Source organism: Harmonia axyridis, chromosome 5 (genome assembly GCF_914767665.1).
Source record: "Harmonia axyridis chromosome 5, icHarAxyr1.1, whole genome shotgun sequence".
NCBI lineage: Eukaryota > Metazoa > Arthropoda > Insecta > Coleoptera > Coccinellidae > Harmonia > Harmonia axyridis.
Genome location: NC_059505.1, coordinates 40,285,591 through 40,310,563, shown reverse-complemented (window position 1 = coordinate 40,310,563; position 24,973 = coordinate 40,285,591). Strand labels below are relative to the sequence as shown.

General features: G+C 37.6%; 1 protein-coding gene across 18 annotated transcripts in view; it reads right to left on the bottom strand.

The window, feature by feature from the left end:
• LOC123681037 (serine/threonine-protein kinase tousled-like 2) overlaps positions 1–24,973 on the bottom strand; it is a 113,498-nt gene that overhangs the window by 33,889 nt on the left and 54,636 nt on the right. For 2 of the 18 annotated variants that reach the window (XM_045619205.1, XM_045619206.1), the window contains exons 1-2: positions 18,562–18,712; positions 13,426–13,475 (exon numbers count right to left, since the gene is read on the bottom strand). The exons of 9 other annotated variants lie outside the window; for them this stretch is intronic. In XM_045619205.1, coding sequence (XP_045475161.1) covers positions 13,426–13,475; positions 18,562–18,697 — 186 coding nt within the window. In that variant the 5' untranslated portion in view covers positions 18,698–18,712. Of the gene's footprint in view, positions 1–968; positions 1,005–13,425; positions 13,476–13,864; positions 13,952–18,561; positions 18,713–21,940; positions 22,176–24,973 lie in introns of those variants that run through there. 7 more of the 18 variants (XM_045619212.1, XM_045619223.1, XM_045619213.1 and 4 more) reach the window with 5 other exon arrangements.

The following is a 24,973-nucleotide window of genomic DNA, read 5'->3' as shown; positions in this document are numbered from 1 at the left end:
AACCACAGAATTTGACGAAGTAGATAATGGACGCGAGTCTCATCAAAACTTACTTCCCCTAATGAGTGTGGGCAATACGCAGATCGGACGGATTCTTCAAAATGGGGCCCCCGCTGGAAACGAGATTCTACCTGATTCCGCCCGAAACCGGCGTGTATAATTGATTTTCGAAACGTTTCATGCCGTCTCAGACATGTCGGAAATACACGTCATCGATCTGTGGCCAACCGAAAACGAAGGCGCTGAAAACACACACACAAAACCATCAATTCCGAATCAACACTGTTAACTATGACTCGGAAACTCGGATGATAACGATTACTTACACTTTGTGGACCGCTTGCGTAAGTTTCATTTTGCAACATCGATTTTTTTTTTACGTTGTACGTGAACAAAATTGTCGGGTTACTTAATCGACCACAATCTGAGCTCTCTCGCGACGAAAAATGTTGTTACCCACCCCTGATTGCCCACCAAACAAAGTTCTATGAAATCACCGCGCATCCCTGAATTATCATAGATCATAGAAACGCTCGACTTTAAGATACGTCAAACATAGTTGAACAAACACGAAATCAGTCGATAAACAAATCAAAGACGATAAGATCGTATTATTCCCGATTGGAATTCGAATTTTACGTATACGTCCGTTGAACATACAGATCTGAATACATTAATTTCCAGACACCAATGGAAAACTTCGATGATAACGATTGCTCAAACTTCTGTTGACCGCTTGCGTAAGTTTCACCTTGCAACATGGATTTTTTTGATGTGCGTGATCGAAATTGTACCGATTACTTCATCGATGACAATGTGTGCTTTGTCCATTGGAAACTTTCGTTGCCCATCCCTGAATATTCACGTGAGATCACAGAATTAATCGACTTATCGAATGTTAAACATCTATGGACATTCTTGGAGGATCATAGAGACTTCGAAACGTCAAATAATTGAACTCAACTTACCGAATCTATCGAGACAGCCATTCAGAGCAGATAAAATTCTCACTGTTCTTGATTTTGATAGATACGATCGCACATAGATCAGAATAAATTCTGATACAGAATTTGAATTGCGAATTCAACCGCAGAGTTGGAAGGTCGCATTGTTTTAGGTGAAAAATCTCACAATGAGGAGAATAAATAAATAATATCGAACAAGTTATTGGCCACAGGATACTAGTCGCGCAACAAGATGTTTTTGTATTTTCGAATCTTATCAAGGTCGAAAAGTCTGGGTTTCATAAAATGAGGAATTGTTCGATACGTTCACAGCAAAGATAGGAACTAACGTATTGGCGCACTTTGGTCCATATGTTCTCTCGCAGAAGATAAGGAGAAAAAAATAGTGAATTTCGAATGGGAACGATTTTTGGAATTGGAAAATTGTTGTTTTCCAATATAGGAAGAATAAAATTCAAAATGGTTACAATGGCAACACTGCGTAGTATTTTTGACATTTCTTACATTTGTGTATAGGTTATGACATTTAATGGAAAGATACATGCTTTGACAGCGTTCAGAAATTCTTTAATCAAAATCAGTGCTTATTTGTGAATAATGTGAGGAATTCCCAAATATCAGAATTATTCAATTTAAAACTCCTATATTATATTTGATCCTTTCTTTAATGTTCTCAAAAAATCTCTACTTCATGTCCTTCCGCCTGTGTCTCAATTCTCAATAATAGTCCAACCAACCAATTTCTCACATGAAAGGTTATCATGTTTTGATGATTTTCAAAAACTTCACTGAATCAAATTGAGCCAGAACAAACATTAAAATTCTCTCTGAACAATACTCGTGAATATATATAATTATTAACAAGGCGTCATTAACTCAAATTAGTTGTAATCAATGTTCAGATAACAAAATAAATTGTCGATAATAAATCCTTATAACCACTTTCGATGTTTCATCACAAGGAAAAAACTTGTAGAACTAAACATTCGCTGATGATTTTCTACAGCTGGCTTGATCGATGAATGAGTGTCCCTTTTTATTAAAATACCTCAACAAAGTAACAAATACATCATTATAGATAGAATTTTCCCAGGTATAAATTACTAATGTATGAATCATAACCTATAGAACACTAGTGGACTCAGAGGACTTTATCCTGCCAGAAATTCTGGATTTCTCTATGAAGTTATTGATTCCTACCAAATACCTAACCTTACTTCACGAGATCTTTCACTTTCCCTTATGTCATTTATTCTATGTTCATTCCCTAAGGTATCTTTTATATTCCACCTGGACACAGACATTTTTTTCCAACGTAATGTTTTCCAGCCTCATTGCCAGACTGTAGATTTTTTCCTAGTTTTACCATAATATATATGCATATTTGCATGACAAGGCATACTGTTATATTACTTGAGTCAACAAACCAGACCAATTTTAAAAAGAAAGCTATGAAAACGTCAAAATTGATTTGCAACCAGAATGACACATTTAATGGCATGACGTCAGCAACTGAAGGAAATGTTGTTGCCAGACTTGTCAAAACAAGCATTCTACTGCTTTCGAAACAAATTTCAAGATTCAATCTATAGAACGTTTCATTGTATATTGAAAGATTATTTATGATTCATTCAAATTCTTATGAAATCGATAATTCATATAAATGCTGGTCAGCATGAGTGTAGCAGATGGAAACTGAATCAAATACAACCATAACCAAATTTTTATTTACGCATGAAATAAATAATCAGGATAAAAGTACATCGGCAACACAGGAAAGCGTTGACATTGCAAATTTTATGAATTGCCCAGTTTTTGAGTAGGATATTGTTAACATAAACATACTGTAACGGTAGGGCGAGCAGATATTCTCAGATTTGTGGAAGCTTCAAGTAACAACAAGAAGTTTTTGGTTTGTACCATAGAGTAATAAACATAGATAGAGGGAGTATACGCAATTTTTACATGTCCCAAACATGGTCAGATAACGTTGTCGGATTGTGATATATTTTCAAATCCACAATTTTACTATATCGTTATGAATGTATATTATATTGAATGAAATGTATTTATTTGAGTGATTTTCAATTGAATATGCAAATTTGAATATTTGGAATATAGTACGCAGAATATTTATTATTTTCTGTATCTACATGCTGAAATCCAAGGTTTGGCAACTTTCGCTCTCCTAGTGTCATCGGTTGTTTCACGTCGTTTGGCGCGCTTGAAGTATGTTTTCGGAATTTCTGATATATTTAGGTATTTATTTCGATATATTTTCAGTTAATATGAAACGTTGATTCACTATGTGCCATAAGAAGTGCGTTCTTTGTGGAGAAACTCGCGAATTGAGTGAAATATCGTATCACTGATATGTTTTCATTTCCGCGCGCTTCTTGTCAAATTTCATAGTTCATGTTGGGGACAGAATTTGCTTACTAAAAATGACATATGCTCCCTCTATCTATGTTTATTACTATGGGGATTGTGCCAAAATCAAACAAGGTGTGACGTCCTTTCATACTTTCATTTTCTATATATTCTATGTTATTACCGCGAGATGAATTCTGATCAAGTTAGTGTTGAATAAATTGAAATCGGCCTATGTTTAATTGACACCTTGAGACGGCGTGGGAATAGCCAGAGTATTGCGTGTTGGCATTGTTTTGTATTTGCAATAAATGTCAACGTGAAATTTACAATCGTCTTTCAGATCGCACAACACGAGAGTATATGGCAATTCTTGTTGACAATTTTTTATTGCTTGTTATATGCATTCATAAACGTCTGGGATCGTTTGAGGACGGATAATTTTAATATTCCTTCTGAAATGCTGACTTTTCGAAGCATAAAATCCACTCAAATGTTCAAATAGAAGATCACGTATGTTCGATACATTCAGCAGGCATTACTTTTGCATTTGGATAATGGGCCACCAAATGGAAGCTTTCACTTTTTGCATTTCTTGATTAATTAATTGAACGAAGAAAAATGTTGCCCGCTATTCAAAAGTTTGTATCGAAAACAACATGAAATTAGGCACAAAAATAAGTTGCATCACAACAGTCAGCTAACAAAGTTATGGCGTTAGTATTCTGGGATCCGCAAGGTATAATATTCATTGATGACCTCCAAAAGGGCCAGACCATCAACAGCGATTATTATATAGCGTTATTGGATCGTTCAAATGATGAAATCGTTAAAAAACGGCCCCATTTGAAGAAAAAAAGGTAATGTTTCATCAAGACATTGCACCATGTCACAAATCAATAAAAACAATGGCAAAATTGCATGAATTGGGCTTCGAATTGTTTCTGCATTCACCGTATTCGCCAGATCTGTCTCCAGCGATTTTTCCTGATATCAGACCTCGGAGGAATGCTCGCTGGAAAGAAATTTAGCGCCAATGAAAAGAAGTAATCGCCGAACCTGAGGTCTATTTTGAAGCGAAAGACAAATCGTTCTGCAAAAATGGTATCAAAAAGTTGGAAGATCGCTATAATCACTATATCGCCATCGAAGGCAACTATGTTTATTAATAAAGTCGAATTTTGCCAAAAAAAATGTGTTTTACTGTTGTAGACTTGGGACTTTTCAATTGCCCTGTTAATTCTCGAGTCAAACAGCCCCCATTTTCCACTTGGTCTACATTCCTTTCCAACACCCCCTGTACACGACTAATCGATCCGAAAGAACCCCGATAGAAGACGGTGAGGCGCGAGTGAGTTACACCAACGGAAAATTCCGTTCGTAATCTCCCCGTATACGCACACAATTTTTTCCGCGCTTCGCACAGAAGCGGCCGCACTCTCAAGGCGAGCTTATCCTCTCGTCTATAAATAAAATCGTTGTTCTATACGTGTGCAGCGACAAGCCGATGAAGGAATCGAAACGTTTCGATTTTTCCGAAAACGGCCAAGGTCGGATCGCATCGGAAATCCGCCTCGAAGGACTAGAGCCCGCAAGTCGGATAACGCGACGTCCGGAGGTTTTTCCAGGGAAACGTAGGTGAGATTTTCAAGCGAAATTCGTTTGCTCTTATGTCGCCTCGGTCGGACTCTATCGAGTATTGACTGCGACGATTTTGAAGGCTAAAAAAATTTCATTTTGAAAAAGTAGTAGCGACTTTTTTTTTCGTTGACCCCTTTCAAAGCTTCACTGGTTTATTTGGACCCCTCCAATATATACATATTGCCCGATTTTGTGAGCTTTACCAAGATGGATACAGTTGGCCACTCAGATTCGCCATCCCTGTCATTACTAAGATAATTATACCACTTGAGATGTGATTCATTACTTAGTTATTTTGTTGATAAAATCATACGATCCTACTGAACATCGTCATGAACATTCAAGTGATTATATTACATATATACCAACTTATTTAGATGTATTGTTAGGACAATATTACGTTATGATCTTCAACATTCTTCTATGGTTCTGGATCGACATGCAATACTCTCTATAAGTGATGACGTCACACACCGCCATTTTAGTTCTTCTGTCAGTGTTCGGAATCCAAACAAACAAATCGTCATTCAAAGTAGTACGTTGTCGTTGAAGAAATTGGCTTATTTTGATAAATAAGATTATTTAAGGATCGATTTTACTATTAATTGATAGACAGAAGGCACGAGATTAATGCCAGTAAGTTCGAACTGAAGTTCAACTAATAAACACGGCTTTTTACAAAATCTTGGAAATGAAACAGAATTCAAACTCACTGGTATTAACCTCGTTCCTTCTGTCTATCAATCAATACTGAAATCGTTCCTCAAATACTCTTATTTATGAAAATAAGCCAATTCCTTCAACGACACCGTACTAATTTGAATGACAATTTATTTGTTTGGATTCCGAACACTGACAGGAGAACCAAAAATGGCGGTGTGGAACGTCACACTAATAGAGCGTATTCTGCATAAAGCTCGGAATTGTTATTATACATCTACACCCAAAATCTCAACTCGGCGGGATCTCTCTTCACGGTAATATCATACATTTTTATTAGGATTTAGGATATCATTGTCCAATCTTCTCTGGTTCTGGTGACGCATTCAACATGAAATTGTTGCTATGGTTATCACAGAATCGATCGGGTTCAGACAAGTGACACGCAGGAAAAATAAACATATCTCCTCAGTAACAAGGTTAACTCAAGTTCATTAGGGAATGACGAAGAGAACAGAGGCGTTATTAATGAGAGAAGGAAGTTTTGGTAGAGGCCACATTAGGGACTGACAATGGAATCATTCATTGTTAAACATGGTCGAATATGTAAGATCCCTCGAATTTAGGTTGGATCGGAATCAAAATTCCATTTTGAAACGACATATTAGGTGCACTTCGCTTCTGCCGTTTTGTATTAAATGGCTGTAGCGGTAGTCAAAACAAATCGATCGTAGATGTCATACAATAAGCTCACGTATTCGTGAACATAACGCCATCGAAATATTAGTCGATTTGTGTCTGCACCATAAAGTTATTCTCGATTAAACATGTCTGCTTAAGAGCCAAATTCTCGTCATTTGCGGAAGGTTTTAATTTTCTGTCTTAATATGAAGAAATCTGCGGCTGAGGCTCATCGAATGCTCTCAAATACCTATGGTGAGGCCGCTATTAGTGAAATAACGGACCGAGAGTGGTTTCAACGCTTCAAAAACGGTGATTTTGACGTCGAAGACCAGCATGGCGGTGGAAGAGAGAAGGTTTTCGAAGATGCAGAATTGGAGGCATTACTTGATCAAAACTCGTGTCAAACGCAACAAGAATTGGCAGGATCATTGGGAGTGACACAACAAGCCATGTCAAAACGCCTGAAAGTCATGGGAATGATTCAGAAACAAGGAAATTGGGTGCCGTACGAGTTAAAGCCGAGAGATGTTGAACGGCGTTTGTTTGTGAACAGCGGGTTGTAAGACAAAGGCAGAAGGGGTATACGATAATACCAAGCGCAGAAAATGATGGGGATATACCGGCCATGCTTCCACGTCGACGGCCAAACCGAATATTCACGTTACCGAAGCTTAGTATTTAGTGGGACGAGCTCGGCTTAGTGTATTATGAGTTGTTAAAAACCAGTGAAAGAATCACAGGCGATCGTTATCGAACGCAAATAATGCGTTTGAGCCGAGCATTTAAAGACAAACGGCCGCAATACAATGAGAGACATGATAAAGTGATTCTACAGGATTTACCATTTTGCGGAAGCAAAGTTGTACGCTTATGTATAAGACCAAGTTGACGGCAAAAGAAACGATCATCAAAGCAGCCACGGTAGAAAAAGAAATACGTCCTGGCAATGACAAGTTAAGGTTAGGGTAACGATCATAGAATCGTCATCAAAGGAACGACACGGTAGAACAATAAAACGTCCTATCAATGACAAGTTAAGCTTAGGTTAACGATCATAGAATCGTCATTAAAGGAGCGACACGGTAGAAAAATAAATATGTCCAACTCAATGACAAGTTAAGGTTAGGTTAGCTACTCCGACAGATGAACGAGTCATCGACCATCCGATTCTAGCAACAGCCCGTCTCAAATGCCCGGAATCCTCGAATCAGTCTCCCTTGGATACGACCCGTAAAGAGCAAAACCACGACGGCATCGCAAGCGTTATGACGCATACGATAGCGTGCATAACCCCAAGTCTCCTCCAGAAATAACTTCTGGTAGTAAAGCTTTTCGATATTATATACGATTCTTTTTTTCTCTCACGGGCGACTTGACTAATCAATGTAAAATGCCCGACGCCGGCGTTGCCGCTTCTCCGACCTTTCGGCTCCGACATTTTCGGAACGGGTAATAAGCGGCAACGTGGAACGTTGTTACCTCTGTGCGCGCTGAAAGTACATACGTACGTACACACATACCCGATGTATAATAGAATGCTTAATAATGTAGGTTATCGACCCATAGGTGCTCAACATTGCGTTCCAACTCGACTTTGGTTTTCTCTAAGCGCTGCCGTTTTTTTTTTCGACGTCTACGAAGAAATCTAAGTTAACGGCCGCGACGAACTCTATGGTTCTGAAGGTGTGGCTTTGGCGGAGACCACAGATGTCGGGGTTGCCAGATGGTCCTATTTTGGCGTGGTTTTTGGTGATTGTTGACGCGTAAAAGTCTCAACAGTAGAAATAATGATTCTTCAAACTGACAACACTGTGAAATATGTTATGAATGAGGTTATTCAACGGAAATGGGAAATTTAACGCAGGCATAACTTGAATACATTATGGATTTTCTTCACCATATTCGAATGTTGAGCTTCTAAATTGACGTACAAGACGTTCAAGGGTGAATTTTAGTTGAAATTTCGCGAGAGGGGTCTTTCCTTTATTCTTCACAACCCCTTGCCTTTCAAGTATAAACGCAGCTTCTTCGTTTCGACAAAGATGTTGATGAATAAGCGCAAATGTGCTACGTGTTGTAAGAGCTTGGGTTAAAGCCCTTGAGCTTTTAATCTGATTCCATTAGCAAGGCCATACAGAAAATTAATATCTGCCATCTTGGAATTTATTGACAAGTTAACACACTGGGAGTTTCAGCGTCATCTGTCATTGAGTTCGTTCAAATAGGACAAAAAACACATTTTATAATAATATGTCGATATCTCCTCAGTATCCACAATGAGCTATTCGTCCAATTTCCGAAATCCTCTAAAATTAAAAACAAAATCTAAGTCAGCCGCACCAGTTTGGAAGAAGATGTCACTTTTTGCCCAATCAAAATTTTTGAATATGTATTTGGTTATGTGAAAAGCAACATTTACTTGATGGAGTAGATAAATTTAGAAAAGCAGTACCTATTTCAAATCTTCTCGACTTGTAGAAATCTTAAGTCAACCGCTCCAGATTGAAAGTCCTAAGATGTATGTCATTTTTAATCAAACCAATTTGAATCTTTGGTTGGGCAAAAATTGATATCAACTTCCGAACTGTAGCAGTTGACTCCAAAAAACAGTATTCGACTAATATCTCAAATTAAACAGGAAATTAAGTCCAATGCTCCAGATTGGAAGTACCTAGATGTGACTTTTTAAGCAACCAAATTTGAATTTTTGGTTGGGAAAAAAGTGACATCAGCTTCCGAACTAGAGCAGTTGATTTTAAGGAAACAGTATTCGACTTTTATTTCAAATTGAAGAAAAATTTGAGTTATTTGCTTCAGATTGGAAGTACCTAGATGTCACTTTTCAACCAACCAAATTTGAATCTTTGGTTGGGCAAAAAGTGATATTTACTTCCAATCTGAAGCAGTTAACTTTGAAGAAGCAGTATTCGACCAATTACTCAAGAGAAAAATTCAAGTCATATATTGGAAGTGATGTCACTTTTTGCGCAATCAACTTTGAATCTTTGATTGGGCATAAAATGACACTTATGGAACATATGGCCAGAGTTAAAAAGAGGGTATATATTTCTATATAATTTCCGAAATAAGTTTCTTAGTTTATTTTTATATTCATCTGAAAACTATTATAACTCAGCCTCTTGGCCGATTTCGTCTGGACGTCGACTTTAGTTACACCCTGTAGTTGAATATTTCTAAAACGGTAATCTATGGGGATGTGAAATAAGAATTTATTATGTAAAATAGCTTATTGCCAAAGCAACCAACCCTCCCAAATCCGACAATCCCAGCTATCGTATCAACTAGGCCAGGGATGTCCAAACGATCAGCGACCGTCGTATATGTATATCGATCAACTCCAGTTCCAGCAACGGACGACATTGCGTTAAAAGCTTCAATTTTCGACGTGAACCGATTTAACAGACCGATAAAAATCGATACACGCGGTCTTCTCCAAGGCCTGCGAGCTGCGAAAGTATCCGAGCCTAGGCCAAAAGCGCGGAGAACCGACGAATATAATAGAAATCGCTGATCGGGGCAGGTTGTTGACCTCCCGCGATCGCTATGGAGCGCCGCTGGTCGCTGGCCGCCTCTCTAGCTGCCAGATTTTTAAAAGTCCGAACGTCGATGCGGGGATAGAGTAAGTCACGATCGACGTTTTAAAAAAAAATTATAATAATGAGCGTATCTAATCGGTTTCGAAGACGATCGGCTAACGAAGAAGAAGAATAGTCTTCTATTCTTGTCGATACCTACAGGAGTTGTCCATAGAGAACAATCCCTCCGATTACTTCAGTAAGTTTGAGTTTATTCAGAAAAAAACGGGTAAGGTTAGGTTATCGTACACCTCCGTAAGTTTGAGCGTTTCCAGAAAAAGCAGGTTATTATTATTACCCATTGAATCGAGGTCGTTACAGGCTCTGTTAGCCTGCCGACAACTGCGACCAAGTTGATCTTTTGTTCTTAACCCTACCTATTCATACAAACCCAGGGAGGCCGTCGATACGAGTAAAGAAACCGACGACATCCTTAAGAGCCTTGGCTATTACTTCGTGAGTATCCAAAACTGACTTTCTCATGTGAGTAGTTCTTAGGCCAGTCACCCTGGGACATTTGCATACTATGTCTTCGCCTGTTTCTACTTACTTGCCACAAAGCCTGCAGATCTCATCTGCTAGCTTACCCATGCGGTACAAAAGGTATTTGCACCGAGTGTCCATTCAGCAGTCCCACCATTATCCGAAGTTCAGCTCGTGGTAGCTTCAGGAGCTTTCTGGTATAGGTCCATGAGAGCACCTCAAAATTTCTTTGCCTGAGCAAGATCCGGAGTGTTTCTCCAGAGGGTTTTTCTATTGTACCACTCCAATTATTGGACTGCAGCTTTGTATTGGTATTTCCCAAGCTCACAGGAAGGCTCAGGACCAACAGGTGTTAACTTTGATGCCATTTTTGCAAGTTCATTGGCTTTTTCATTTCCTTCAATACTACAATGTCACGGTACCCATAGTAGAGTATCTTTATTCCCTTTGGCCAGTTGTTTTCTGATATTACGGTACTCCCATGTCAGTAGAGACCCCTGGCTATATGATTCCAGGGAACTCAGTGTGGCCTGGATGTCCATAGTGCCCCTTTGAGGTTTCTTTTGAGACACTATTGGGCGCAAGTGTAGACAGCTAGTGTCTCGGTTTGCAGGATAGAGGGCTCACTGCCCAGGAATCTAGATAACCTCGTTTTAGGCCCATATACCCCAATACCTGTGCCTCTTTCTGATTTTGATCCATCGGTATACCATATGGACGACTTTTTGTCCAAGCTCTCTACGAAGTTCATTGCACGGTCATCAATGAGCGTTTCAAAAGGTACTTCGAAATCGTATATAGTTGGTATCACATCCAAAGGTAAGGTAAGGTTAGAGTATACCTTTGTAAGTTTGAGTTTTAACAGAAAAAGCCGAGTAAGGTTAGATTAGCATATAACTGCGTAAATTTTTCCAGAAAAAGGAATAAACAAAATGCGGAACAATGGGGATGGAAGCAAAAACAGAAATTGGTTAATTCCTGTTACGATACTCGAGCCTCAAGCTTCAGAAGCCTTGTTAAAATTCTTTTCTCGAAATGTGAAAAGAAGTGTCAGAAAATCCACGGATTCAAAAACGCTTGGTTTAAAAGAAGTTTTCACTAAATTTCGAAATTTGGCATGTGGATTAGGCCTCAAGGTACTGTGAAAGTAGAGGTCTTTTAGCCAAGAAGGCATATTCAAGTATACTTTGCGGCGCTCCTACGCCAAAACTATTGATTTCACAAAAAAAAAGTGTAGATACATAAATTGTAGAGTGTACCCTCTAGTTTAATATTGTTTATAACTGTTTTATCCATAAAATGATTCCGAAAGGAGATTTTATCAAAAAACTGATTACCGGACCGTTCTATGCCGACCACCCTGTATAAACTCGTTCTATGCGGCGATTCACTGGGCCACAAACCAAGGTATCCAGTGGCAACGGAAAATCTTAGCCAGGGGTGTGAAAAATCCCCACGGTTCAACATCTGGCCGGGTCTCGACAACCACCAGCGCCCTCTCGGTATCGAAACTTATTTCGCGAAAATGTCGGTCCACGTACCCCCCCGTCCCCGCACACAGCCACCACCCCCTGCCAGCCCCCAACCGAATCGATCTGTTATCTCGGGAAAATCGCCCAGAAAGTTCGGCTGCAATTTCGCATGCCGATTTTCCGAGCACAGCCGGGAAAATATCGAGCTGGTCGACGTTTTTCGGAGAGAAGAGAAAACATCGGCTCATAAATTGTTGGTACTTCTGGTATTTTTGCGTTGGCATCACTGATTATATGTCACTTATGTCGATTGTCATTCATTACAGGTATCTGTATTGTTTTTTGGAAGTGCCATCTGTGACCGTGGCTTGTAGTCGTTCAACCGACTGATTTAGATGTAATTGATTTTGAAAAACTGAAAAAATTTCAAAATAGAGAATCGAAATGGCCTGTTATCAACTGACGAAAGAACAAAACTTATCCAGGGACAAATGAACTGTAAGACATTCGCAATATCTATTCAGCGAATTGAATTTTTAACCCCTTGACAAATGAGACAAAATAGATAGGAAATATCGTTGAACATTTCTCTTGGAAAGACGAAAAATAATGATGCAATTTCCTGTCTTTATTAATGAAAAAACACTGCAAATTTTAAACAATATTACATTATATTTTTCACATTCAACGCAAAATACTTCGAAACATGAAACCATGAAATTTCAATGAGAAAAAATCCGAAACTATAAGTGTTTATGACAAAAAAATATTGCATTCAGTATTATCTTAAACGTATGTAATTTTATTTTTCTAATTCTTAGGCAAATCCTTTCATCCTGCCATATCTTGGCAGGAATATCTTAGATTTCTTGGTTATATTTAATTATTATAATTTGGCACTCGAAACTTTTCTGTCAAACCAACATTTTTTTTTCGATTCAAAAATCACTGAACGATATTCATGGAAATATTCCATTAAAATTCAGTGAATTAGAGAAAATAATGTATAATATTCGTATAGGTAGCTAATTCTAACACTCGTTCATTCAAAAAATCGCCACTTCGTGCCTAGTTTTTGAATTTTTGTGGAATAATATCAATGCTTTCTGCACTTGTATTATAAATGACTATTTCTTGACCGATTCCAAAGAATTATTTAAGAAAATAATAAACCAAAATACAGACTCAATAAATCTAATCCACCTCTATAGCGATTCTTATTGAAAACTTAAAAATCGAAAACGTAAACATTTTGAACCCTCGTAAATTTACTCTCGTAGATTTATCGTCGAAAACAGCTCCTAGTCCGTATAGAATAGGCTGTTCAAATTCAAGTGTTGCTTCGATCCCATTGTGCCCCACACCTGTTATACAGGCGGGGACCTTGCAGTTGCCGAAAATGGGGTTGTATTCAATCTACCCTATTGATAGGGTGGGTTATTATATTAGCCTACGATTCCTCGCACAAACTAGTAGGAATTTTTTTGTACACGTCCATTTTCGAACGAAAGCAACAATTGAATTCGAACTACGACCAGCGAGAAAAATACTCACATGGGATTCAAGGAATACATCGCATCCGAAAAGATAGAGTTGAATCTTACCTGAAAATGAAAAAGAAATTAGATTAGATGAAGGAAAGTATAAGCATATAAAGATAAAATATTAACATAACGTAAACTATAGATTCGATTCTTTGAAGATCCTTAGGATCATAAATTAATTCTTGATATCAATAAATGTTCCGAAAATATGCATACAAACATCTTTGCAACTGTCACAATTTGACTTCCTCTAGGTTTGTCCTAACCTATAATCTTACGTTTGAAGATTTCTTTTATGGATGCATTTTAAAAGTGATGCTTCAGGCTCCAGAATTCTATTATTTATTGAATAATTGAAACAATAAACAACTAAATGCCACTTTTGTTAGTTTTCTACAATTATATACAAACATTCTGCGATTAAACTAACAGATATCAAGACGTAATACCTCGAATCGTGGTCCATGAATTGAAAGTAATCCATTATGAAAAACTATCACATTTTTTCCAATACAACTCATTTAAACATGTCATCACGAAAATATTCACACCAACAAGCATTCGAATCAACTCCTAATATTTATTCAAATTCACGCAACACGCACAAAAATAACAAGATAGAATGACAGACACGTAACGACTAAATCACAAAGTAAGGTTACCATGTCCATAAACAACGAACTGTCAATGTCAAACGGGTAAGTAAATGTTGCCAACTGGACAATACGACAAACAATATAATATCGTGTGAAAATGATAACTTAATCTGCTCTTTCGTTCAATTTGATTTCGTGATGAAACTTATGGAATCTTTTTTGTCCTTCGCAATCTACGTTTTAGTCAGTAGAATAACAAATGACATTGAGAAATAAAAACACGTTCTCCTACTCTAGATTTGGTTGAATTTGAATACAAAAATTTAAGAAAATTAAACCTTGATTCTCTTGAAACTTCCTCAAATCGAAAGATTGAGCATTCTCTTCCGGAATTGAACTCTTCCCAGACAAAGCTTCATCCGCACACCAAGATAAACCATGAATAACGTCTAGACATCCCTGAGAGTATCGATCCTTTCAGGCATTAGTCATCCCTAAACAAACTACAAGAACGGAATTTCATCTCGAAACCAACCAAATATTACGACCACGTCCTCCTGTTCGAAAAGCCCCTAATACCAACGTATCAAACCGACATAATATCCTCCTTTGTCTCAACTTCCGTAGATCCGACAACACCGCATACCGACCGAGCCAGTTCCCAGCCGTCTTTCGTAGAACCATAGAAAATCCTAACCGAGACTGGCCCAATTAAGGGAGCGCGGTCGTGCCAATCGGCCCAAAGGGCCGACGCCGTCAAATCCTTCGGGGCGGTGCTGCTCCTCAACAGGTCGCGGTTTCAAGGACCTTTTTACCAGAAATCCTGGATCGATAGGACGAGGGCGTAGTATCGGCAACAGGGCGGGCGATGATCGCTCGGCCAAATTACAGCATTGAGGGCCGTTTGCGAATCGGAGGCCGGGGGCGGTGTTGCCGAACTTCCCTTAAAAAACTGAGATCTCCAGAATACGATCCATGAAGTTTCAAAGCAAAAAAGCATTCGAAAATTAATTTTTCGAAACAAGACTTAAAAATTAAATTGAAATCATGTTTCGCTACGATGATACTAAATTAATATTTTTTTTCGCAAATTACTAGTTTTTATCAGTTCCAGTGTGTGAATTTTTGAATATAATTTTTTTCGATATGAATTATTACCCCGCAGCAACGATGGTTCCAAACTATAATTTTTTTTAACCGCTCTTTCTAATTATAATAAACCCTTGAAAAAATAAACATGGGGAATTAAAATTTGAAGCTATTTGTTTCCATTGAACCATATGGCAACATCGACTGCAGGTTGAGGGCTAAAAAAGGAGATCTAAGTGACTTCAATCATATTTTTTGCATTGGATTGCACAAGCTATGCTAAAAAGCGCTGTTGTCACTTTGTGCAGCCGTAACGAAGCGATTTAATCATTTTTGAAAACTAATTGACAGTTTAAATTGGTAGTAATAAAGCAAATTGAGGAGAATTTCTCATTTGAAGTTGATGGCGTTTTTTCAATAGTTGAAATAAAAGAATTCGTATTCGAGCTATCGACCAATTCAGTAGAGAAAAACCTTCAGCTCTCGTGATCAGATCCTACATAAATCCGGCAACGCCGCTAGCGAATCCCTACACACTTACGAAATAACGCAAAACGTTGCAGAATCGGCAGAATTCCGCATCTTTAATTCATCTGTCGGAATAGAATATCAAAACGGTTGGAATATACACAGGTAATATGACCCTGAGACGACATTCCACCACAGCACAAAGAAAAACGACCGTTCTACGATTTTCTATGATACCGAGATAATTAGAACACAAAAAAAACGAGGTCGTAATTGCTTACCTCTTTTCTTATTTTTTTTTCGAAAGGGTTCGAACGCCAGCTGCTCGGAATTAGGAATCGGAAAAAATCAGTCTGATATCAATAATTAATTTATATATACGTTTCGTAACGATCAAAAATCGTCGATTGTCAACACACAGAATGTGCGAAGTGTGTCGCAACCATAGATACGTTTGCGATTCATACTTTCTAATCTGCTGTGAATTTTCATCGTCGACGAGTGTTACTGGGTTACGTGAGTTGGAAGTTTTTGAACCATAATCGTGTAATTGATTCGTTCCAACCGGTAATTTGGGTTATCGAACTTTGCCACGAGACCACGCCGAGATCGGCAGCGCCACACCAGATTACGTATCGATCTGTGAGCGAACTAAGATCATCGAGTATTGTTACATTTTAACCCTAAATGTCAACTGGCAATTCGATGAAATCTATTTAGGGATGTACAAAACCGACAATGTGCAGAAATAGTCTTCATTTAACTAAATTCTATGAACAAAATAAGTGTTATACATATTTCAAAGCAGAAGGAACTACTAAAAGGAAAATTGCAAGCAATCTTGAAAAAAATCATAGATTCGAAGAGAAGGTTCTATTAGGTTAGATTGTTTTCATCGAGTATAGTAAAGTTCCAACCATAAATGTCAACTAACACTTCGATGAAATCTTTCCAGGGATGTACAAAAGTCTGCAATGTATAGAGAACTCGACATCAAATTATTTATTCCTTATCTTACTATGAACAAAATAAGTACTATACTTCGAGCCAAAACGAATTACTGAATGACAAATTACAAGTAATGCTGTATAACTGATAAGAGATAAATGTAGAAATCATAGATTTGAAGAGAAGGAACTAAGATCATCGAGTATTATTGCGTTCCAATCCTAAAAATCAACTGACAATTCAATGAAATCTTTCCAGGGATGTACAAAAGCAATCGATGTACATGAATCGTAACCAAATTATTAATTTAAGTATTATACTTCGAGTTATAGTAACAAAAATAAAGATTTGAAAGGAAGGATCTATTAGATTAGGTAATTCTGCGGACTCGGTTCATCTGCCCACTTTCAGGGATGTACAAAACGAACGAACTAAAGAGATTGGCAATAAAACGTTGGGAATGAGCATCTTGGAATTGTGTCGTATTGATTCCATTCTTAAACGGCAGATAAGCCAATCGAGAGAGTTATCAAGGATACAGCTCGAGCGTCCACAGAAACACGAAGACGTAGGAAAATTGTCGCAGGGGTGTAGAAGTGGGAAGGAACGATGTGTAGAGAACGGAAACGAGATGTATGAAATGGGCGGTATCGATTCAATTCGTATAAGGGCGAATGAATGAACAAGCTACACAGAACAAAATGGTATTATAATATTACATCAAACCATTCTTGTGATTGCATAGAACCATGAAAGAATTCAACAATTAGGAAAACCATAGAAATTTCAATGTCAAACGTCAGATAATAAGAAACAATCATATAAAGACACAAACTATTTATAGAGATCCCATATGAAAGTTATCAGGATGCAGCTTATGTGACACGCTGATATTCTTAAATGCAATCTGAAACCACACTATAGGTTATCGTAGGAACAGGATGATATATGTGAACGTTTTTAATCATTGTTCTGTTTATTTATAGCTGAATAAAGTATAGAATATGCTAAACGATTATGGATACGCGAAAAAGGAAAAACCAAATGAAAATAACGAAGTATTCGATTCAATGATAGTAGAAAATAAGGCCACAATTTCAGAGTAATAAAAATAGGTAGAGGAAGCATAAGCGAATTTCATCCCCAACATGAACTATCAAATTTGACATGAAGCGCGCAGAAATGAAAACATATCAGTGATACGATATTTCACTCGATTCGCGAGTTTCTCCACAAAGAACGCACTTCTTATGTCCCATAGTGAATCAACGTTTCATATTAACTCAAAATATATTGAAATAAATACCTAAATATATCAGAAATTCAGAAAACAAACTTCAAGCGAGCCAAACGACGTGAAACAACCGATGACACTAGGAGAGCAAAAGTTGCCAAACCTTGGATTTCAGCAGGTAGATACAGAAAATAATAAATATTCTGCTTATTATAAATTCAACAATTAGGAAAAATATCGGATTCCAAATATTCTAATTTACATATTCAATCGGGAATCACTCGAATAAATATATTTCATTCCATACATTCATAACGATATAGTAAAATTGTGGATTTGAAAATATATCACAATCCGACAACGTAATCTAACCATGTTGGGGACATGTAAAAATTGCTTATACTCCCTCTATCTATGTTTACACAATAAAGTAAAATCTCAGAACACGTCGAAATAGACTTAAACAGGGATCCAGACTAAAAATTGACGCACAAACTCTAACATCAGGGATGTCCAAACCCAACACAAACCCCCAAATCTCGTCCAGAACCCAAGAAACGGACTCCCTCAAAAAAAAAAAATTGTCGACACGTCTTCGTGACGCAAAAACCCCGGATCAATGTCGTCGACGTCGACATCCGTCTGGCGCGCCACTCTCAAAATCAATGGGGATCCTGATTCCCGACTCTCCGCCGGAGAGTAGGTCAGGCCAGCTGGTGTATTATAACACGCAGACGGGGCCGGGACCACGTGGAGACGGCGTCCACCAAACTCCCGCAGCAGCACCCTCTTCCCTCCCTACTGCACCTACCTGGTGGTTGAAGCGGTAATAGACGAACAAGGCCTGAAAGAGCCCTTCCATGTCGTTTTGCGCGCTCGCACATCTCTACATCACCGCCGCACACAGCACTGCATTGCACCGAGACAGACCTTGCAATGCCATTCATCGAGGCCACACGGCCATGCGGCAACGTCGCCCTCGGGGCCCGATCAGCTGGCGCCGCGCGACGTTGCCGCATCGCTGTCACGCATGGTCGCGGGGACGTTTCTCTCTCACAACGACCTCGCTGTTGGAGGAGTCGTTGGCTCATTCGTTGACGGGACTTCGCTGGGATGGCCACGCTTCTTTTTGCGGCTCCGAGGCGCGCAAGTAGTCGACTGTTTTTCGCGAGACTGATGATAATATCGTTTTGCGCGTCAACGTTGTAGCTTGGATGTGTTTTTCGCCAGTTGTGCGTCAGTTTTAACGAGTTCAGAGGGATTTTGGACTGGAAAAAAAGTGATGTGATGAGCCCAGATTCGTAAACAGCTAAGGAGACTTGTTTGCTAGTGAAAAAGTGGTCGAAACGAAGTGACTTTCCCTGAGAAAAAGGACGATTGACATCGATTCTACGAAATTCGATCACAAGTGGAAAGTGAACGAAAAGATTACTAATATAGTGACCATTTCTGGAATGAATAAAAAGCATTAGTAACATTGATTTTAAACTTCTCTTGTACATTCAAATACTTCAACTTTAAAACTTTGAATGACGCTAGAAAAAAAAAATTAAGTTGACGCAAAAAACCATATCGATCAAGTGGTATTCATTTTACAGTTTCGTGTTGAAGTCAAGCTAAAATTTGATACGCATACATGTTTAATTTTTCGAATGTGCAAGTCAATGTTGAAAATTGATGGACAAATCATCTTTTAGACACGTGCATTAAAAAAATGATTTAAAGATCAGATCGTGAACAAACTGAATCTTTAATGATCATTTGCAGGATTCTTAACAAATGTAAATAAAGAACAAGAATATATCGTTCGATTTCAAAGTGCTAATCAGTTTAGTAAACGTCAAAATATTTGATTTGTGTTCAGCACAGTACAGTAAATAAATTGTTCTCAGAAACTTTCAAGAGATAAATTATAACAAGTTATTCTTTCAAATTTCAAGAACTCCATCATTTCACAATTTCTTCAATTCAATATTTCGAAACATAAACGGTCTAGCAAATAATTTCTCATATATAAATTTTGTCGGTAAAACTTTTGACAAGTAAGAAATGTTTGATGCTTTGAGAATTCACCGAATGACAATTATTAGTTTTTTTGACGAATCATGAGTCGTTCATGCCAGTTATTCTTGTTAAAAAATAGTAATCTGTCTTTTACTGCTAATAACTATAATGCTGATTTTGCCGGCATAAGTAGAAGCTAAATATTTTGCCGTTGCTTCAATTTTTTTGCCAGTATAAAACACTCGAGTGAAATAGAAAATCAACACATTATATTCCGAAAGCAATCTATCTAATCTTAGCTAAACGATAAACGATCCAAAATGAATAATACACTAATTATTTTCGAAGACAACCAATGAGCTTCGCTGTTGATTCATCTTCATTATCGGCAGATATTATATTGAAGGTCGAAAGCATAATATTTAATCAACATCCTTAGAAGCTATTGAAAATTTTCCGATTTCAGAACATTGAAACAAAGAAGCACATTCCAAATTCCTTTATCAGCGAATGGAATGCATCTCGCGCTTAAATTAATAACAAAGATAGAATCTGTTTTTGATAGTTCGTCGAATTCAGTTAACTTAAAATACCAAGTATTCTATTGAATTTAAGATTGAAAACATGTAAAAGGAATCTCTCGTTTACAGAACAAATATCACGAATGAAACTATTCCATGAATCATCATTTAGAATATTGGCAGTTTTCGACAAATGAAATGATTTTCATTTCTAACAGCGATCCTCTGAAATAACTGACTTCTGTAGCAAATTTAATTTGGAAAGATTTTGTAGTTTATGTGAAAACCTGTGAAAAGTGAACTCAACCGAATTTTTTAGGCGAAACAATAACCCAATAATTTCGCCACAACGTAAAATTAAATTCTGTCCGTCCGTATATATAATTTTTGAACGGATGGACCTAGAAGAAATTTTCAGGTTAGGTTCGGATCTCGAAAGCCGTAGTTAAGTTAGATTTTGGAAAAAATTCAACTAGAAGTTCCATAAATAATGCTTTACGATTTTGTGTTCCTGTTAATTTTAATACTGCAGTTTGGAGCCTTAGAGAATTTGGTTATTAAATGACAATTCGAAGCCTCTTGCGACGTTAATCGTGTAAAAAAAAAATGAAGGAATAATATCGATAGAAAATCATCCTATATTTCCGTGACCACAGAAAATTCAGACGAAAAAAAAATTGGGAAACACAGACGTGAATGAATGACATGAACAAATGAACGCTCAAAAAGTGGCGACTTCACGTCTGTGCTTTCCTAGTTTTTCTTGAATAGAATTTTAGTTCCTGCTCAACATTATGAAGATTTATCATCCGAAGTAATAAATCGAGGAAAAGCTTCAAAAGAAACAATTTTAGCCCAAAACAATGATACGAAAATATGTCAATCTACAATAGCTATGAAACTCAATTGTCATATTCTACAGGTCTTTCAACGAGAAGAACAAGAGAAGTGTATCGACAAAAAAAAACATCATATTTACTTTCTGACCAACTAAAACTTCGCAAAGTGAATTTTATAACCATTTTATATCCGTCAAAACCTCAGAGTAATGAACACAGATAGAGGGAGCATATGTCATTTACAGTGAGCAAATTTTGTCCCCAACATGAATTATCAAATTTGACATGAAGCGCGCTGAAATGAAAACATATCAGTTATAAGATATTTCACTCAATTCGCGAGTTTCTCCATAAAGAACGCACTTCTCATGTCTCATAGTGAATCAACGTTTCATATTAACTCAAAATATATCGAAATAAATACCTAAATATATCAGAAATTCGGAAAACAAACTTCAAGCGCGCCAAACGACGTGAAACAACCGATGACACTAGGAGAGCAATAGTTGCCAAACCTTGGATTTCAGCAGGTAGATACAAAAAATAATAAATATTCTGCTTATTATAAATTCGACAATTAGGAAAAATATCGGATTCCAAATATTCAAATTCCCATATTTAATCAGGAATCACTGAAATAAATATATTACATTCAATAAAATATACAATCATAACGATATAGTAAAATTGTGGATTTGAAAATATATCACAATCCGACAACATAACCTAACCATGTTGCGGACATGTAAAAATTGCGTATACTCCCTCTATCTATGTTTATCACTCTATGGCCAAAAGTTAACCTCCAAAACGTCAACAAACCTACCAAAAAGACCGGCATCTTCGAAACCTTCACTCTTCCACATCTCGACGTCCCACTAAAGTCCACCACACACCCACCGATCATCCTCGGGGAAACCCGGCCCGCCCTTTACATAATCGTCGGCCGAAAAACACGATCCAAGATGGCGGCTTCTCGCGGAAAGGAATCTGAGCAAAACGAACGTCAGGCAGCACAACACACTCTCTAACCTACACACACACACAAAACGACTAGTTGTGAAGTGAGCGCGAGGTATTTCTGGACGGATTGCGGTAAACCTGAACTATGCACACACACAATACAGTCCCGATAAATATAGCAACGTCGCAAGCGAGGCGGAGAGAAAAAAATTAATCGTCGGGTTCTTTAAATAGACATCTGTGTAAGGTATCGCGCCGAGGCGGAGGGGCAGGGGGAATTTGAGAGATCGTTCAACGTCGCCTCGGCTAGGTGGGTCGTTACTCGTTGTGTCTTCGATCGTCGGTTTATTAATGAAACTGGAATGTTGTATGTTGAATTGAGTGTGTCCGACGTTTTCGAACAAATTCCTGATTCTCGGGAGAATATCGACAACGCTGTGTTGTTAGTGTATTCGCAACGATACGGTCTCGTCAGCGTTATCACATTCAGCAGATGTTCATGATTCTACATCGATTCTATTTTACGCTTTGCTTATTTTATTACCCTTCTGATGGAAGTTACTAATAATAATAATATTCATTATTAGTTGATTACTTACTGAAGGACTTTCCAATAGGAATGACAATACGCTCTATTATTGATGACGCCACACACCGCCATTTTTGGTTGTCCTGTCAGTGTTCGGAATCCAAACAAACAAATTGTCATTCAAATTAGCACGTTGTCGTTGAAGAAATTGGCTTATTTTAATAAATAGGATTATTTAAGCAACGATTTTACTATTAATTGATAGACAGAAGGAACGAGATTAATGCCAGTAAGTTCGTACTTGAAGCAACTAATAAACACGGCTTTTTACAAAATCTGGGGAATGATACAGGATTCAAACTTACTGGTATTAACCTCGTTCCTTCTGTCTATCAATTAATACTGAAATCGTTCCTCAAATACTCTAATTTATGAAAATAAGCCAATTCCTTCAACGACAACGTACTAATTTGAATGACAATTTATCTGTTTGGATTCCGAACACTGACAGGAGAACCAAAAATGGCGGTGTGTGACGTCACACTAATAGAGCGTACCTATTTAAAATGGCAACACTGTAAATTATTTTTCGATATTTCTAAAGTCATTTGTGTATGAAAAGTATGGATTCACGGCTTGACTTGATATTCGAGCTACTTGACTTGAAATCAACTCAAGTTCAAGTCAAGAAGTAATTTTTCATCAAGTACTCGACGTGACATTGAAAAACTATTACTTGAGTTGATTTAAATCAAGCCCAATGACTTAAGTCATTTGTATATGAAAAGTATGGATTCACGACTTGACTTGAAATTCAAGCTACTTGACTTGGGCTTGACTTGAAATCAACTCAAGTTCAAGTTGAGAAGTAATATTTTAATGTCAAGTCAATTATTTATTTATCGAATACTTGACTTGACATTGAAAAACTATTACTTGACTTGAACTGGAGTTGAATTCAAGTCGAGCCCAAGTCAAGTAGCTTGAATATCAAGTTAAGCCGTGAATCCCTAATGAAAAGCTTAAACAACGTTTAGGATTTGTTGAAATTATTTTATCGAAATCAATACACTCATGCATGAATACTGAGAGTGATTTAAGAATTTCTTGGAAAACATTATCCAGTTAATCGACTCACTATTTGTCGTATTGTAAACAAATTTTAAAGTGAATCTTCTTATATTCTTTGTACAAGAGTACCAAGGCGTATTTTGCCACTTTCAAATTATCTAAAATACGTCGAAGTATTCACAAATGAAGCACTGATTTTAATAGAACAATTCAACAATTTCTAAACGTTGTTGAAGCGTGTATCTTTCCACGACTGAATGACCTAACCTGCTCAACACAAATGACATAAGAAATGCCCGTTTGACATAATTTTGTATATTTTTTATTGAATTCCCGAAAATTTTTTTTTTCTCAAATTTACAGATGACTCTACAGGTGAACGAAAGACTGCAATTCAAAAAAAATTACCTTAAAAAAACAAGTCCATTTATTCAAATGGCATGCCCTGCTTTTTTTGGCTATCCTCTCATGATTAGGTACTCAACTCTACTCAAAACCCAATGATAATATCAAAAAAGAATAAGCCAAAATCAAAGAAATCGTCAAAATATTTGGAAACTTTCATTTTGAACAAACAGATGCATAGTCTTAATTATCAACAAAAACCACGTAATATTTTTCGTAAAAGTATTTTATGATCACGTCAACTTTCGGAACACAGAGCCACCTCGAGAAGAAGAAGAACTATCGCACTTCTATCCGATCGTGTCGCCTCACCCCCTTACCCTACAACCCTCTCCCAGCAGTCCGAAATCAATACACACCCGCATAAATATATATATACCTCGACGTCCAAGTGAGCCCTCAATTCGAGACCGCGTGCTAAGGTGGCGTGTCAACCGACGTTGTTTACCCGATGTTCGTCCGGATTACTCCGATGAACCCGATAAGGCCCCTCGGGGTTACCCGCCTCCCTGCGATTCGACGAAGATCCGGCAACGTTGCCGCAGCCGCCCGCGCGACTTTAATTTCCCATCTGTGGCACTTGCCACCTCTCGGTCTCCCTCTTTGGTCGCTTTACACGCGTCAGAACGACGTAATGGATACGATACGGGTTGTTCCAAAGGATTTTCTATGCTCGACGGGTCACAGAGCTACTTATTCAATTCTTTCAATTCTATGGTTCGAAGTTGACGTTTGGTGGGAAATAATGACAGATGTCAGGAGTTCGATCATAGAAATAGTTGAAGTTAATGGAGCTAGATAAAATATCATCCCTACTCTTTAATGCAAGAAATTAAACCTGAAGTACAAAAGAATCAGGAGTTTTTGAGCATGTTCAACTTGCAATATAAA